We start from the raw sequence: 12,654 nt of genomic DNA, 5'->3' as shown, positions 1-12,654 counted from the left end.
CGCCGTGGGCCCGCCGCGCCGCTTCGCTTCGCGTTCGCGAGTTGTTCGCTTATTATTATTGCTAAGGAACGGACGCCTACTTGCGCCACCTAGCGGTCATATCTGTCGTAATATACGCGTTTCGTTAGATAGTGAAACTTCTGTACCTAGTACTATTATTTATTCAATGACGACAGTTGATATTCTGATGTGTCATTGGCGGTCAAAGGATTAAATCTGTCATTATGTTAGGCTCATAAATAAGTGCTTAAATAAACCTTACTCAAAACTTATTCGTCATAGGACCAGAAGCGCAGTAACACACATTATGGCTGTCTTTGTGAAAACCTTAGCGACACTCCCGCTGTTATTTCTAAAAAAGTTCTTCCACCATTCTAGCAGGTTTTCGTTTCTGTAACGAATATTTATTTGATTAGACTGAATATACTTGACAATCATATGTCGTCCTAACGTAAAAGGCACCTCAGGATAAGGCTTGGTAACTTTTTTCTGTACAAATGCGACGTGTTCCAGAGAATGACAAACAAACAAATTTAAAAGTAATAAAAAATAAACGTACCTTTTATATCCTTCAAAACCATAGACATAGTATATACAAGTAGTTATAGACGCGCCACCGAGCGACCGGGGGTAAGAGAAACTATATTCATACAAAATTTGGGCAGCATAGGATTTTTTCTCTTTCACTTATAAATTTCGGTATTTCGCCATCGCAAAGATAGATATAACTCCGTAATAGATGGATACAGTCTAAGGAAAAAACGTGCCTCGAAAATCAAGAAAATTTTATTCTCGTTCAGAGGGCGTTATTAGCTTTGGCCAACTGTCGTATAGATGGCGTTGACGGTTTCGTTTGTTATTTAACAATTTTAACGCATATCAGTGAAAGAACATGGGTCAAAATCATAAAAATAATTAATGCAAATAAAAAAAATCATTTATCTATATTTAAATACATTTTATCGTATTTTTATAAATATTTATTTTTAGTTTTAAAGTGTGTCGACAGATGGCAGTGAATTTACTGGTTACAAAATTTACTATGACAGTACCGCTCTAGTATAAGTTACTCTATGGCCATCGCCTCCTACCTATGATGCCACCCTGTCGGTGATAAGGACGAAGCATGGCACTATTTTCTCTTTCCTCTTATAGGAATCGCAATAAGACTATCTTTCTCTATCAAAGAGTGTCAGGCCCTTGTTCCAAACAGTGGCGTAGCTAGGCGTGGGCGAAGTGGGCACTCGACAACCCTTTTTAAGAGTCCCCGGCAAGCTCGGTTCTCCATACAAACGCAGTTACGCTCTCGTTTTAAAACGACTAGCTAGTTTGCTCTGAAACTTTGTACTTACAATAAGGTATATCTAGGTCTGTTATTAGTTTATGTAGCTTCAGTTACCATAGTAAAAAAAATACAGCGAATAAGTTTTTCATACAAAACTTGTTTTTGCTCTATTTCGTTTGTTTTATAAACTGGAGCTATATAAACTAATTACAGACCTAGATATACCTCATGTCATTGTATATGCAAAGTTTCGTTACAATCCAACACGTAGTTTTAAAATGACAACGAAACTCCGTTTATATGGAAAGGTGAAATGAGGGCTATCGTTTTTTTGCTCACCAGTTGGCGCCTCTGTTGATGGTGGTCCAAAAGACTAAAGAACAGCTGTCAGTCATTGGAGTGACAAGTGACATTTGACATTTCGAACTATGGAAAAGACCACCATCTACACTAGCGCCCCTCGCGGCGAAGTCATACGCGTTAGCCCTCATTCGGACACATTGATAAAAAAGGGCTAAATTAGTTTACGCTATGCCACTACTTCCAAAAGCTATGAAAAAAGGGGATTGTAGAAACAAAAAAATACAAAAATCATTATTTCACATTTATTTCTTTCATTTTAATTTGCTTTAAAATACTGGACGGACGTTGACAGTAAGACTTAAGTATAAAGGTAAGAATTTCAGATATAACATTTTGCTATACGATTAATATAACAAAACAAAAACCATTTAAGTACATGTTCAGAAAAAAGTTGCCATAATTCATAAAAAAATACAATGCTAAACGTTTACCAACGAAATTAATAATTATACAATACATTAATGTCAGTAATATTTGCAATAATGTTTGTTTTTTGTCCTAACCCTACAATAGTAACATTCTACATTTAGCTTTCAGAAGTCAAGGTCAAAAATACCAACCGCATTTGACAAAAAGGGTGTAACCACGACTTAATATTATCGTATTAAGGTCAAAAATCTTCATACATTTATTTTCTAAATACACTGGTGTTCTGGCATTTCATAAATCGCTTAATAAAAAAAAGTCAATGAATAAAATACAATTTTCCTATCTTTAGAGAAACATAGACGCGAAACAAAACAGGTTATTAATTTCAAGACCTTTGATTTTGCCTAGATCTTAATAAGATATTGTTATGTTATGAATACAATATATTAAATTAATTAAAAGTGGAAGCTTGGACCGATGTCTCCTCTCCTTCGCAATATGGTCGCTGATTACAAAAAATATAAATAAATATACATTATGAGTATTTTGGAAATCATGTCATGTCTAATCATTACAGGTATAAGGAGTTAAGCTTTACCACCATTACATCACTATTTTCTCCGATCTATATAAGCTATAAGTAGCACCAAATGTCCAAATTTCTAAAAGGATTCAAGTTACATTAAAATAAAAATACTTTTAAAGGCATCTAGCGGTTTAAAATCAGCGAATTCTACGCATTATACAGCGAATATTCTGTGCCAATACTTGCCTAAAATACTAAATAGGTAAAACATACAAAATAAAATACAATACTTATTTATAATCTGAAGTACAATACTAAAAGCACTTACTTGGTCCCAATGACAATAAAATGTATATAATACTCATAATAATAAGTCTAACTACTTTGAGCGCGAGTTAATAACTTTGTGATAAGAAATACCTACCTAAAATACAGGCATTAAGGTGCATACTGCATTGTAACTTCGAATGCGGGGTAATATTGAAACTTGTAAGTATCTCAAATGGGACTGGGCCGGTCACGTCTACCGCATGCATACGGAGAGCTAGGCTAGCCTAGCCACCAAGTGGAAGTGGTGGAGTGGAGAGTGGGGTAGAGTGCCGGTAGAGGGACGTGGCCGGGGCAGGCCCAGACGAAGATGGCGGGATGACCTGGACAGCTTCCTGAACAACTGGCCGAAGGAAACACTAAATCGGGAGTCAGGGAAATAAAGGGGAGAGGCAAAGGCTCAGCAGTGGGATACTCAAATAGGCTAGGAAATGATGAAATGTAAGTATCTACTAAACTAAAACCACTTTAGCAACAGTAAGCTAGAAGTAGTGTTTGTGTTGTCAAAGTTTGAAGTGTTTCTGGTTTAGTAGATTATCGTACTTATCTCAAAATTACCACGCTTTCGAAGTTACCCTAATGACCACTAACCCGGGGTTAACCGGTTAAACCTGGAGTTACCATGGTTACGGTTACCAGTACAATTTCACACTGGGTTAACGGTTCAACCGCTTAACCCGGGGTTAGTGGCCGTAAGTCTTTTAGGTACATCATAACAACCTAATCGCTTCAATCTAGTAAGTACAATTCGTTCACTGGTCTACATTTTATTTGTTTGAAGAAATAACAAAGTAATTTACCGGATGACCTTTAACTTAATTTGTACCTATTGCTGAGGCACGATTATTTGTTCTAACAAATCTCTAAATATTACTAATGTGACTCAAATTCAAATAGCGAAAAACAGACGTATTTGGCGTTGTGTCACTTTTGTTCTTAATCACAACATTAAACCGTCAATGTCTATTGTCTATGCAATATTATCGGAATGCATGAAGATTGAACCCAATAGGGTTGACGTCTTTGGCGGTCAAAGGGTTGAAAAGTATTTCGTAATTCTCAAGTGGAGTCCAGACGGGATGATCAAATCGACCGATTTGATCAGAATAGAAATTAGCGTCAATCTCAAATTTAATCACCAATTTTATTTTAGTTTTATGATGATATTTGAGCGCTCTAAATTATTTCTTGTGGTATTCTTGCGTCCGCACCTCCATTTTATCCTAGATTTTATCGGTAATATTGGTCATAATCGGCAATCGAAATCAGCGACCCAAATTGGCGTTTGCGTCCGCACGGCCTGATTTGATCGGACAATTTAATCACATTGGCGAAAAATTGTCCCATCAGCGGTGGCATGGCAGCATGGTTCCATTTGTATCGCCTGTCACTTTCGCACGTACATACTTGTTGGAACGTGACAAACATGGTGACAGGTGAATAAAAATGCGACCGTGCTACCGCCGCAGGACTCCACTGTATTGCATAGACATACGTTCCACAATCGGCACAAAATAGTCAAGTCAGTACGTCACGGGCTCCTTAAAACATCCTTACGTGGGGGACAGCCGCATCAGGCTGATGACCTTCTCCTTGTTCCTGGTGATCCAGTCGATGTTGACGCGGGCCTTCTCGACGCCCTGCTTCAGGGCCAGCTTGGCGCCTTCCAGGACCTTGCTGTGCCGCGCCGCCCAGGCTTCGAACTGCAAGATTATGGCATTAATTATGTAGTCCACAATTTGCTAGTGTTGGGTTATCACCGGGTTGATGATGATAACTAGACTTGTACCAATCTTTTAACTTTATTCGTTTGTTAGAAACGTAATAACAACCAATTTACAATAAATATTTCCAAGACGTCTTCACCAGAACTTGTCCGTACCCGAACTGGCCGCTTGTCACGTGTACCGCGTACCGTACCCGTCTTTTTGTAACGATTCCAAGGTTCCTAGTTGACTGCGGAACCCCAAAAAACGGCAAAAAAATCACGTTTGTTGTATGAGAGCCCCACTTAAATATTTATTTTATTCTGTTTTTAGTATTATTTGTTATAGCGGCAACAGAAATACATATATCATCTGTGAAAATTTCAACTGTCTAGCTATCACGGTTCATGAGATACAGCCTGGTGACAGACTGACAGACAGACAGCGGAGTCTTAGTAATAGGGTCCCGATTTTACCCTTTGGGTACGGAACCCTAAAAAAGAGCTCAGAAAGTGGATTTTAGGTCTGATGGATAACTATTATTGACCCATTGGCCAGAGACAAGATTTATAAACCAAATACATAATTATTATAGATCATTAAAACCATCATTATAGTAGGCACTATCATATTTAAAATTAAATTACCTCCTCTAATTCCTTCTGCGTCGTGAATTGTTCCAGGAGAGTCCTCATTATTCTTCCGATTCTGGTCTCCGAACCACGGAACCTGCACAACAAAATACAAAGTAGCATCATGATTCAGGTAAGGTGCGTTGGGATAAGATTGAAAGGGTTTTTCATGAGGGGTAAGACAAAAAATCGTCCGTATGCCGAAGCATTACGGGCGAAGCGAAGCGCGAAGCATTTCATCTTACCCCAACGCACCTAACACATTTAAAATTGATAAAAACACAAAATAAAGGCATTCAGTCCGCCATGTGTACGATTTTCTGTACTTTGTGCAATAAAGTTTAAGTAAATAAATAATTATTCACACGAAAATTCGGCCGATTAATAATAAAAAGTAAATTCGGTCCAAAATATTTATCAGTACGGTTTTTACTCACTATTATTTTTAGCCGCTTTTGGCGACATGTTTCGGAGTAAAAATAATAGTGAGTAAAAACCGTACTGATAAATATTTTGAAATATGTCTCACGATAGTTTGTGCGATTAAATTCAGTCCGATAAAAATCGAGGATATAATTAATTCACGGTAAGTATGCTATTATTGTAAATGTGTCATTCTCAATCAAAAGGGTACTTATAAGGTTGTCAATAAGGCGCTATTTCCATATAGCTTTAATTTGAAATTTATCGATAAGCGACAATGTGGTACCTTTTGGTTGAAAACGTCACAAATGTTTGCGATTGTTTATAATCTTAACTGGCCTTAAATTTCAAAACTAAATTTTGCTGTAGACGAAGTGCTATCTCGAATATGGTGATGATGGTGACGCTACCATGATGATGGCTGTGATACTTGTGATAATGAATGATGATAATGACTTACCTCTTCTCAATATCACCAATGCGGTTGTAGATGAAGTCCCTAGCCACGTAGTAACCGACGGTGGACCTTGTCACTGCACTGATGACGGCGGTGGAGTCCTGCTTACGGACCTCCGAGCCGTCCGTGATCGCCCATTCCAGGTATCTAGAATTAGATGTATGATTAGAGTTTTGAATGATTCACGGTTAGTTTCACTAGACTTATATTGACCGGGATATAGACCGTGATTACCTTTCCTGATCCTGTGATTTGTTTGTGTAAAAAACCAGTGATATCGTGATATCGTAGTGACACCGTGAGTGTAGTGTGTTTGGACAGACCAACGAGTGTGAACGCGAACGGACCAACAAGTGTGAATGCGACCGTTGGTAACGTTGAAAGTGAACGCAGCCGACGCGCAAGAATGAGGGTAGACAGAGCGCTGTCTACACAACTTTGACACCCACCCGCTATCTTCAGTCACCCGTGAACATGATGCATGTAACTGCGTCGAAATATCGGAAGCTCACAAATAATACAAAAGGTAATCACGGTCTATATCCCGGTCAATATAAGTCTAGATGTATGATGTATGTATACAAGTACAGTCAAGGGCAAGGGCACCTTAGGCAATAAAGTCGTGTTCAGATATTTTTGAGTTATTTATCTGGATCGATATTTTTGCCTTCGACTGTACATAAGACAGTAGACTGATTGTGTAATTTGTGTCCATCGAAACATGGAAGTTTGTGAGGATTTTTTTAATTTCAATTAGAGAGCTTTTCACGATGAGGAAAGAAGATTGATTCGTATCATGTGCCATACATTGAAAAGGTCAGGTTAAAGTCAATTGGTATTCGGCTATAAAAAAGATTGAGGAAGTAAGTTTTATTACGAAAATCTTCCTTTTTATTTTGCGCTAGGGCTGGTAACATAGTCTTTCAGGATCCATAACCCTATGATGTTTAATGAACTCAAGAATGTTGCCATTTTTATGACATAGGAGGCAAACGGGCAGATGAATCACCCGATGGTAAGAGATCGCCGTCGCCGCCACACCAGTTGCCGATGCCGGCTTTTGAGATGGGAGTTCGCCCATTTCTTGAAGTTTTAAGGGAAGGAAGGTTGAAATGTGAGACCATGTTTGAATTTTCCCATCCACAACAGGACAGGATCTAACTTAACCGTGGAAAGGCGGTACAGATGTTGAGAATTATAATAATAACTTACTGGTTAAGGATCCAGACCTCCCTAGTGCAAGCTAGCGCCTGAAGTATATCATCGGAATGTGAGGCTACGTTGGAATGCCGTTTGCGTTCCAGTAGGAATCGCCATTCCACCACACTGCCGCGGTATATGCCAACACAGTACACGGTGCGGCGGAGGTCCAATGGAATTCTGCAAATAATGGTTGAAGTCGGATAAATTAAGATCACCAGCGGTATTTCGAAATTGAAGCTCTTTTTTACCGATAACAAGTTCAACAGTCAATTGCAAGATTGAGAAAAAAGTTTCACAACACACCTTTCTTGCAATCATTTACTACTCTTCTGTTCTGTCGACATCTATACCTATTATGCCTATTAGAACATTAAAGAAACATTGAATAGAGCGCACAACAGTGTTCCAATAATGGACATTTAAATCTGGTTAAGACTTACGGGTTATCTTCATCGGGGGTGTCGGATGACATCCACCGCTGGAACAACTCGATGGCGTTCTCTTCGCAGCCAGGAACCTTCATGCGGCAAGCCCACGAGCTGGTCAGCACCTGAAACACAAACAAACATTAAAAGGAGTCCTAATGAGCCCTGGCTCACGTCTCTCTCTCCACTACAAGCCCTCGCCTAAACTTCTAAAAGTGATTATTTATCACAGTATCTCTTACCTGTAACTTGACGCTGTTCAGCTGATCACCATTCAGATTAGCCTTCTTGGGCAGTCCACCGGCTCGCTCGTAGTTTTCAGCAACGCTTCTCATAAATTACTAGAAAGTTTCTATTTGATTTCAGAATGATCAGTCTCGTACCTGTAACTTGACGCTGTTCAGCTGATCCCCATTAAGGATAGCCTTCTTCGACAGCCCACCGGCTCGTTCATAATTCTCAGCCACGAGTCCTCTCATGAATTTTTGGAATGCTCCGAACTCTGGACTGCGCTTGATCACGTTCTCGATCTTGCTGAGGCCGCGGAGGCCGGTAGAGAGAGGCAGGTAGTCGGTCTCGCGGTTCAGGTATTTCACCATTCTGCAAAAATAAAGGTTAGTTTTTAAAACAAGATTGACCTCCACTAAAATTGGGAAAAAAAATCCTCTATCCATCAAAAGCTAAAATTGTCAAAGCAGGCTAAGAGCTCATGATCGACACACCCTAGAAATACGTTTTTTTCTTCTCCTTCTTCTTCTACGAGTATAGTGTATATCCAGTGTTGGATGACGATGTCTGACTCGTACAAGAGTTAACTGTGGAGTATTTTAAGATTCGGCGTCCTGGACCTTTTAACAGTTTGCTGTGGAGCCGTTCAAACTGAACGCGTGGTTCGGCTGGTATCGCCCCGGGCTTGGTCCTTATTGACCCTAGCGTAAATACGGTCTGGGATTATCATACTTACTGCAGAGCATGCTCATAATCCAGCACATTAGTCCAGGCGAGTTCTAACGAGTCGGTCATGAGCTGAACGCGACTCAGCACCGGGATGCTCGCGTAGTTCTCACTGTTCAGGGTCTTGGACAGGAGGCGCCAGTTGTCAGCGTCGTAGTTCACGCGGTATGGGGCTGTGGAAGGATACAATGTGGTAAATTTACCTGTCTATTCGTTTGTAGGGAAAGAATTTTGTATTTATCACATTATCTCTTTAGCGTACCAGATTACAAAAACAAACACCATTAAAGACTTATTGCCACTTCATAGTCCTAAAAATTTGGTGAAGGATACCGAAAAAATCCCAACAAGGCTTATTTTCCCCTCTGGGTCGGTAGGTCGGATGACAGTCGCTGTCATAAGAACTAGTGGCTGCGTCAATTCTTGGGGTTAATTGTCTTTTGAGTCCGCTTGACCCAAAAGACTCCCATGGCCCACAGTAAAAAGCCAGGACGAAGAAGATAGTATTAAACATTTTGCATAAGAAAACAATACGAAAAGATGATATTATATTAAAATGTTGCTCATTGGTCAAATGACCAATTATTTGTTTGGTTCTTGTTTAGTTTTGGTTGTACTATTAATAGTTTTCCGTTTTGTCGTGAGCTGTACAAAACTGCTCAATCGTCGGGAAATTAGACAAGCCGTTGGGAATCGCTATTGCAAACTCACCAATCATCTCAGCGTTGAAGAGCACCCACTCGCCAGCTCCCGAGCCGTGCTTATACCGGTGACCCATCTGCAAACCCTCGTCAGCAGCCAGCCACTCCACAGGCTCTGGCTTCTGACCCACCTCATTCTGACAGAGCACGTTAAGGGGCACCCACCAGGAGGGCTGGGAATCGGAGGAGACCTTGTTGCCTACGGCGAGGTAGCGTTTCTGAAATAGAGAATGGGGCTTAACCTTTTGAACGTCAAGAATAAATCGTAGGTAATCGTGCCCAAAGCGCCAAAAACACACATGAAAAACATCTGGACCTCTCTTATGAGAAAAAATTGTTTCCAAAAGGCAAATCCTGAACACTATTACAGTGCGGCGGAACGCGATCGCATTATCGCTTGCTCCCTCTAACCCATAACTGCGTCCGAGAGACTCTTTCGGTCCTTTGGTCCTTTAGTCTACGTTGACCCAACATGTGTATCGAGCCTAAAATCAAATAGCTTCTATTTAAATCTAAATCAGCAGCAGAAAACCTTTGAATGAATTCCCACGACTGCTTAATAAATCAGAAGAATAAATATGAGTTTATTTTGATTAATTTGAGCAGTTCACCCGCCTGACTTCTTCATTCACTGGTTGAAATAGATACCTGTGTTATAGACAGTGTGCCGTCACTATAATCCCTCGTCACTGTAACCAGGGGGTACCCTGTCTGCTTGGTCCACGTGTCCATAATAGTCTTGACGGTGACGTTGCGAGACAGCCCTCCATATTGCTGGTTTACGGCTGTCAGCTCGGCCCAGAGGTCGTCTTGTTCGGCGTTGTGGTAAGAGTATTTTACGAGGTAGCTGGGGATAATAGTTTCGATGTTGAGTTTATACAAAACAACCCTAAGTAATGTTTGAAATTTAAATTGAGGCAATTTAGAAAATACTTCTTCAGCGGATTGGAATCTATAGTTCAAGACTATAATTAAAAACGTACATTAGAAATTTATATTTGTGTTGAAAAGCCTTGCATTTCTAATAAGTGCTCTTTAACTTGTAAGCTGCGTTTAATTTCCCTTGTCTATCCACTGCCCACTGTCCAGCCACGATCTGCGGCGGTACCACGGTCGCATTTTTATCGCTTGTCACAATGCCTGTCACGTTCTAACAAGTATGTTAGTGCGAAAGCGACGGGCATAGTGACAGGCAACAAAAAGGGAACCATGCTGCGCCCGCTGAACGTCGTTACAACTTGTTCGACAGTTAGACAATCCCAAGTATTACCAACACTGATCTCCATACCTATATAAACTAGAGAAACGTGTCCTAGTCTGGGATACTCACTTGTTAATGGCTTTCCTGAATACCTCCTCTCCCAGGAACATGGTCATCATGCGGATGAGAGAGGATCCCTTGCGGTAGGAGATCTCGTCGAAGATCTCGGCAATGCGCTTCGGATCGTCGATGGGGACGGACACCTGAAACAAGAAAATTTCGTAGATAATGCTCTTTCTGAATTGAGTCTTAAGAGCTTAACTTAAAACTTTTCTACCCTATTACCTTTTCTTAATACCAAAATCGCAAAATCTGACAGTTTTTGACAAAATCAGTCATTTACCTGAGTTTGAAGTTAAGCGACACAATTCTACTTCTGAGGTTAGTTTATCTACAAATAGCCCCAAATTACACGATGATTGTATTTCAGCGCGTTTAAAGTTATCTTGGATACGCCTCTGCTATGTCAAAGGTTCTTCATGATCACCAAGTTAGAAAATGTTCTTATGATAACGTGCCCTTACTTTTCCCTCTGATGTGTGGACCTTCTGAAAGTCTTTTCCTAAGCGGCTTCTAATCATCTGTTGTGAGAACGTCCTCAAATTTTCAGGCACTCTTATCAGCTCGCTGGAAGAAGCGTAATACTAGGCCAAGTTGAGAGCAGCACATCAGAAGAAAAATAGCTACAAACTGGTCTGACCTTATCAAAAAAGCTCCACCAAGAGAACAATTCGCATACGACTTCGAGGGACATCATGATTGGTCACTATCATCACTATGAGGGTACGATGAAAAAGATACATTCAGGAAGAGCGTACAAGGTGAAAACAAACTTACCGGATGACTGGATTCCAGTGCATCTAGGCTCAAAACAGACATGAGGTTATCCACAGCGTATGCTCTCTCAGCCTTCCAGTCGGGCTCGACGGCCGCAACACCTATAGAAGCCACGAACGTCGCAAAACCCTCGTTTAGCCATAAGTCCGACCACCACTTCATGGTGACAAGGTTGCCGAACCATTGGTGGGCTAGCTCGTGGGCTATCACCTGGAAACAAAAATGTTAAACCTCAGAAAATGTGTATTAACCACTGCTACGGATGCAAACAGGTTACTGCCAGGAACTAATGTTACTATGTAAATATTGGCACATAACAATGTTGTATGTATGATTCAGAACAGATTGTTCATGTGGATGGGTGCAACTGGCGTTGTTACATAACTTACATACCTCAGCAACACGCTCCTTGCTCAAGAAAGAAGACTGCTCCTTGTCATACAGCAGCGCAGTTTCCCTGTACGTGATGAGACCCCAGTTCTCCATGGCCCCGGCCGCGAAGTCAGGTATAGCCACCATGTCCTGCTTGGGGAGGGGGAAGGGCACGCCGAACCAGGACTCGAAGTGCGTGAGGACTTTGGGGCCGACTGTTGAGGCGTACTCTGTCTGCAAAGGGCTTTTGAGATTAAATATGGTTTTGGAAGCGTGAGCAGGATTTACCGTACAGATTTAGTAAATCATAAGCTAGCTTAGAATAAATCTAAGTGGAAAAATTACTGCCTTGGGTGAGACTTGAACTCACGGCCTCTGGATAATAGGATGGGTCGCATGGGGCGGTAGGATTGGGGGCATCGCTCGCAGACGTTTCTGCTTGTTAAAAATTAATTCATTAGCTAGTGTTTCGTACCTACCAGTATTAGTGAGATCAACGCTCATTATTTTTTCAAAGTTCTAAAACAGTTACAATACTTATGTCAAATACCGATACTTTTTACTATGGACATAGTATATACAAGTAGTTATAGACATGAAACCGAGCGACCAGGGGTAAGAGAAAGACATATTCATGTATTGACAGTTTCATGTATGGCAGCATAATCCTTTTTCTCTTTCACTCTTATAAATTTCGGTATTTCGCCATCGCCTCCTTGCTATGATGCCATAACCTGACCATGAAAAAATGCCCGGTCGGTAATAAAGACAAAGCATGGCACTATTTTCTCTTTCCTCTTTTAGGAATCACAA

General features: G+C 40.6%; 1 protein-coding gene across 4 annotated transcripts in view; it reads right to left on the bottom strand.

Moving 5' to 3' along the window:
- Positions 1-204: 204 nt before the first annotated feature.
- Positions 205-12,654, bottom strand: part of LOC134750476 (aminopeptidase N-like) — a 54,275-nt gene continuing 41,825 nt past the window's right edge. For 2 of the 4 annotated variants that reach the window (XM_063685643.1, XM_063685642.1), the window contains exons 7-19: positions 11,863-12,075; positions 11,470-11,679; positions 10,702-10,835; positions 10,020-10,218; positions 9,382-9,589; positions 8,681-8,843; positions 8,100-8,316; positions 7,732-7,841; positions 7,301-7,468; positions 6,092-6,235; positions 5,224-5,305; positions 4,428-4,573; positions 205-391 (exon numbers count right to left, since the gene is read on the bottom strand). In XM_063685643.1, coding sequence (XP_063541713.1) covers positions 277-391; positions 4,428-4,573; positions 5,224-5,305; positions 6,092-6,235; positions 7,301-7,468; positions 7,732-7,841; positions 8,100-8,316; positions 8,681-8,843; positions 9,382-9,589; positions 10,020-10,218; positions 10,702-10,835; positions 11,470-11,679; positions 11,863-12,075 — 2,109 coding nt within the window. In that variant the 3' untranslated portion in view covers positions 205-276. The remainder of the gene's footprint in view (positions 392-4,427; positions 4,574-5,223; positions 5,306-6,091; positions 6,236-7,300; positions 7,469-7,731; positions 7,842-8,099; positions 8,317-8,680; positions 8,844-9,381; positions 9,590-10,019; positions 10,219-10,701; positions 10,836-11,469; positions 11,680-11,862; positions 12,076-12,654) is intronic. The other 2 variants (XM_063685644.1, XM_063685645.1) reach the window with 1 other exon arrangement.

Source organism: Cydia strobilella, chromosome 20 (assembly GCF_947568885.1).
Source record: "Cydia strobilella chromosome 20, ilCydStro3.1, whole genome shotgun sequence".
Taxonomy (NCBI): Eukaryota; Metazoa; Arthropoda; class Insecta; order Lepidoptera; family Tortricidae; genus Cydia; species Cydia strobilella.
This window is presented reverse-complemented; position numbering and strand designations above follow the sequence as displayed.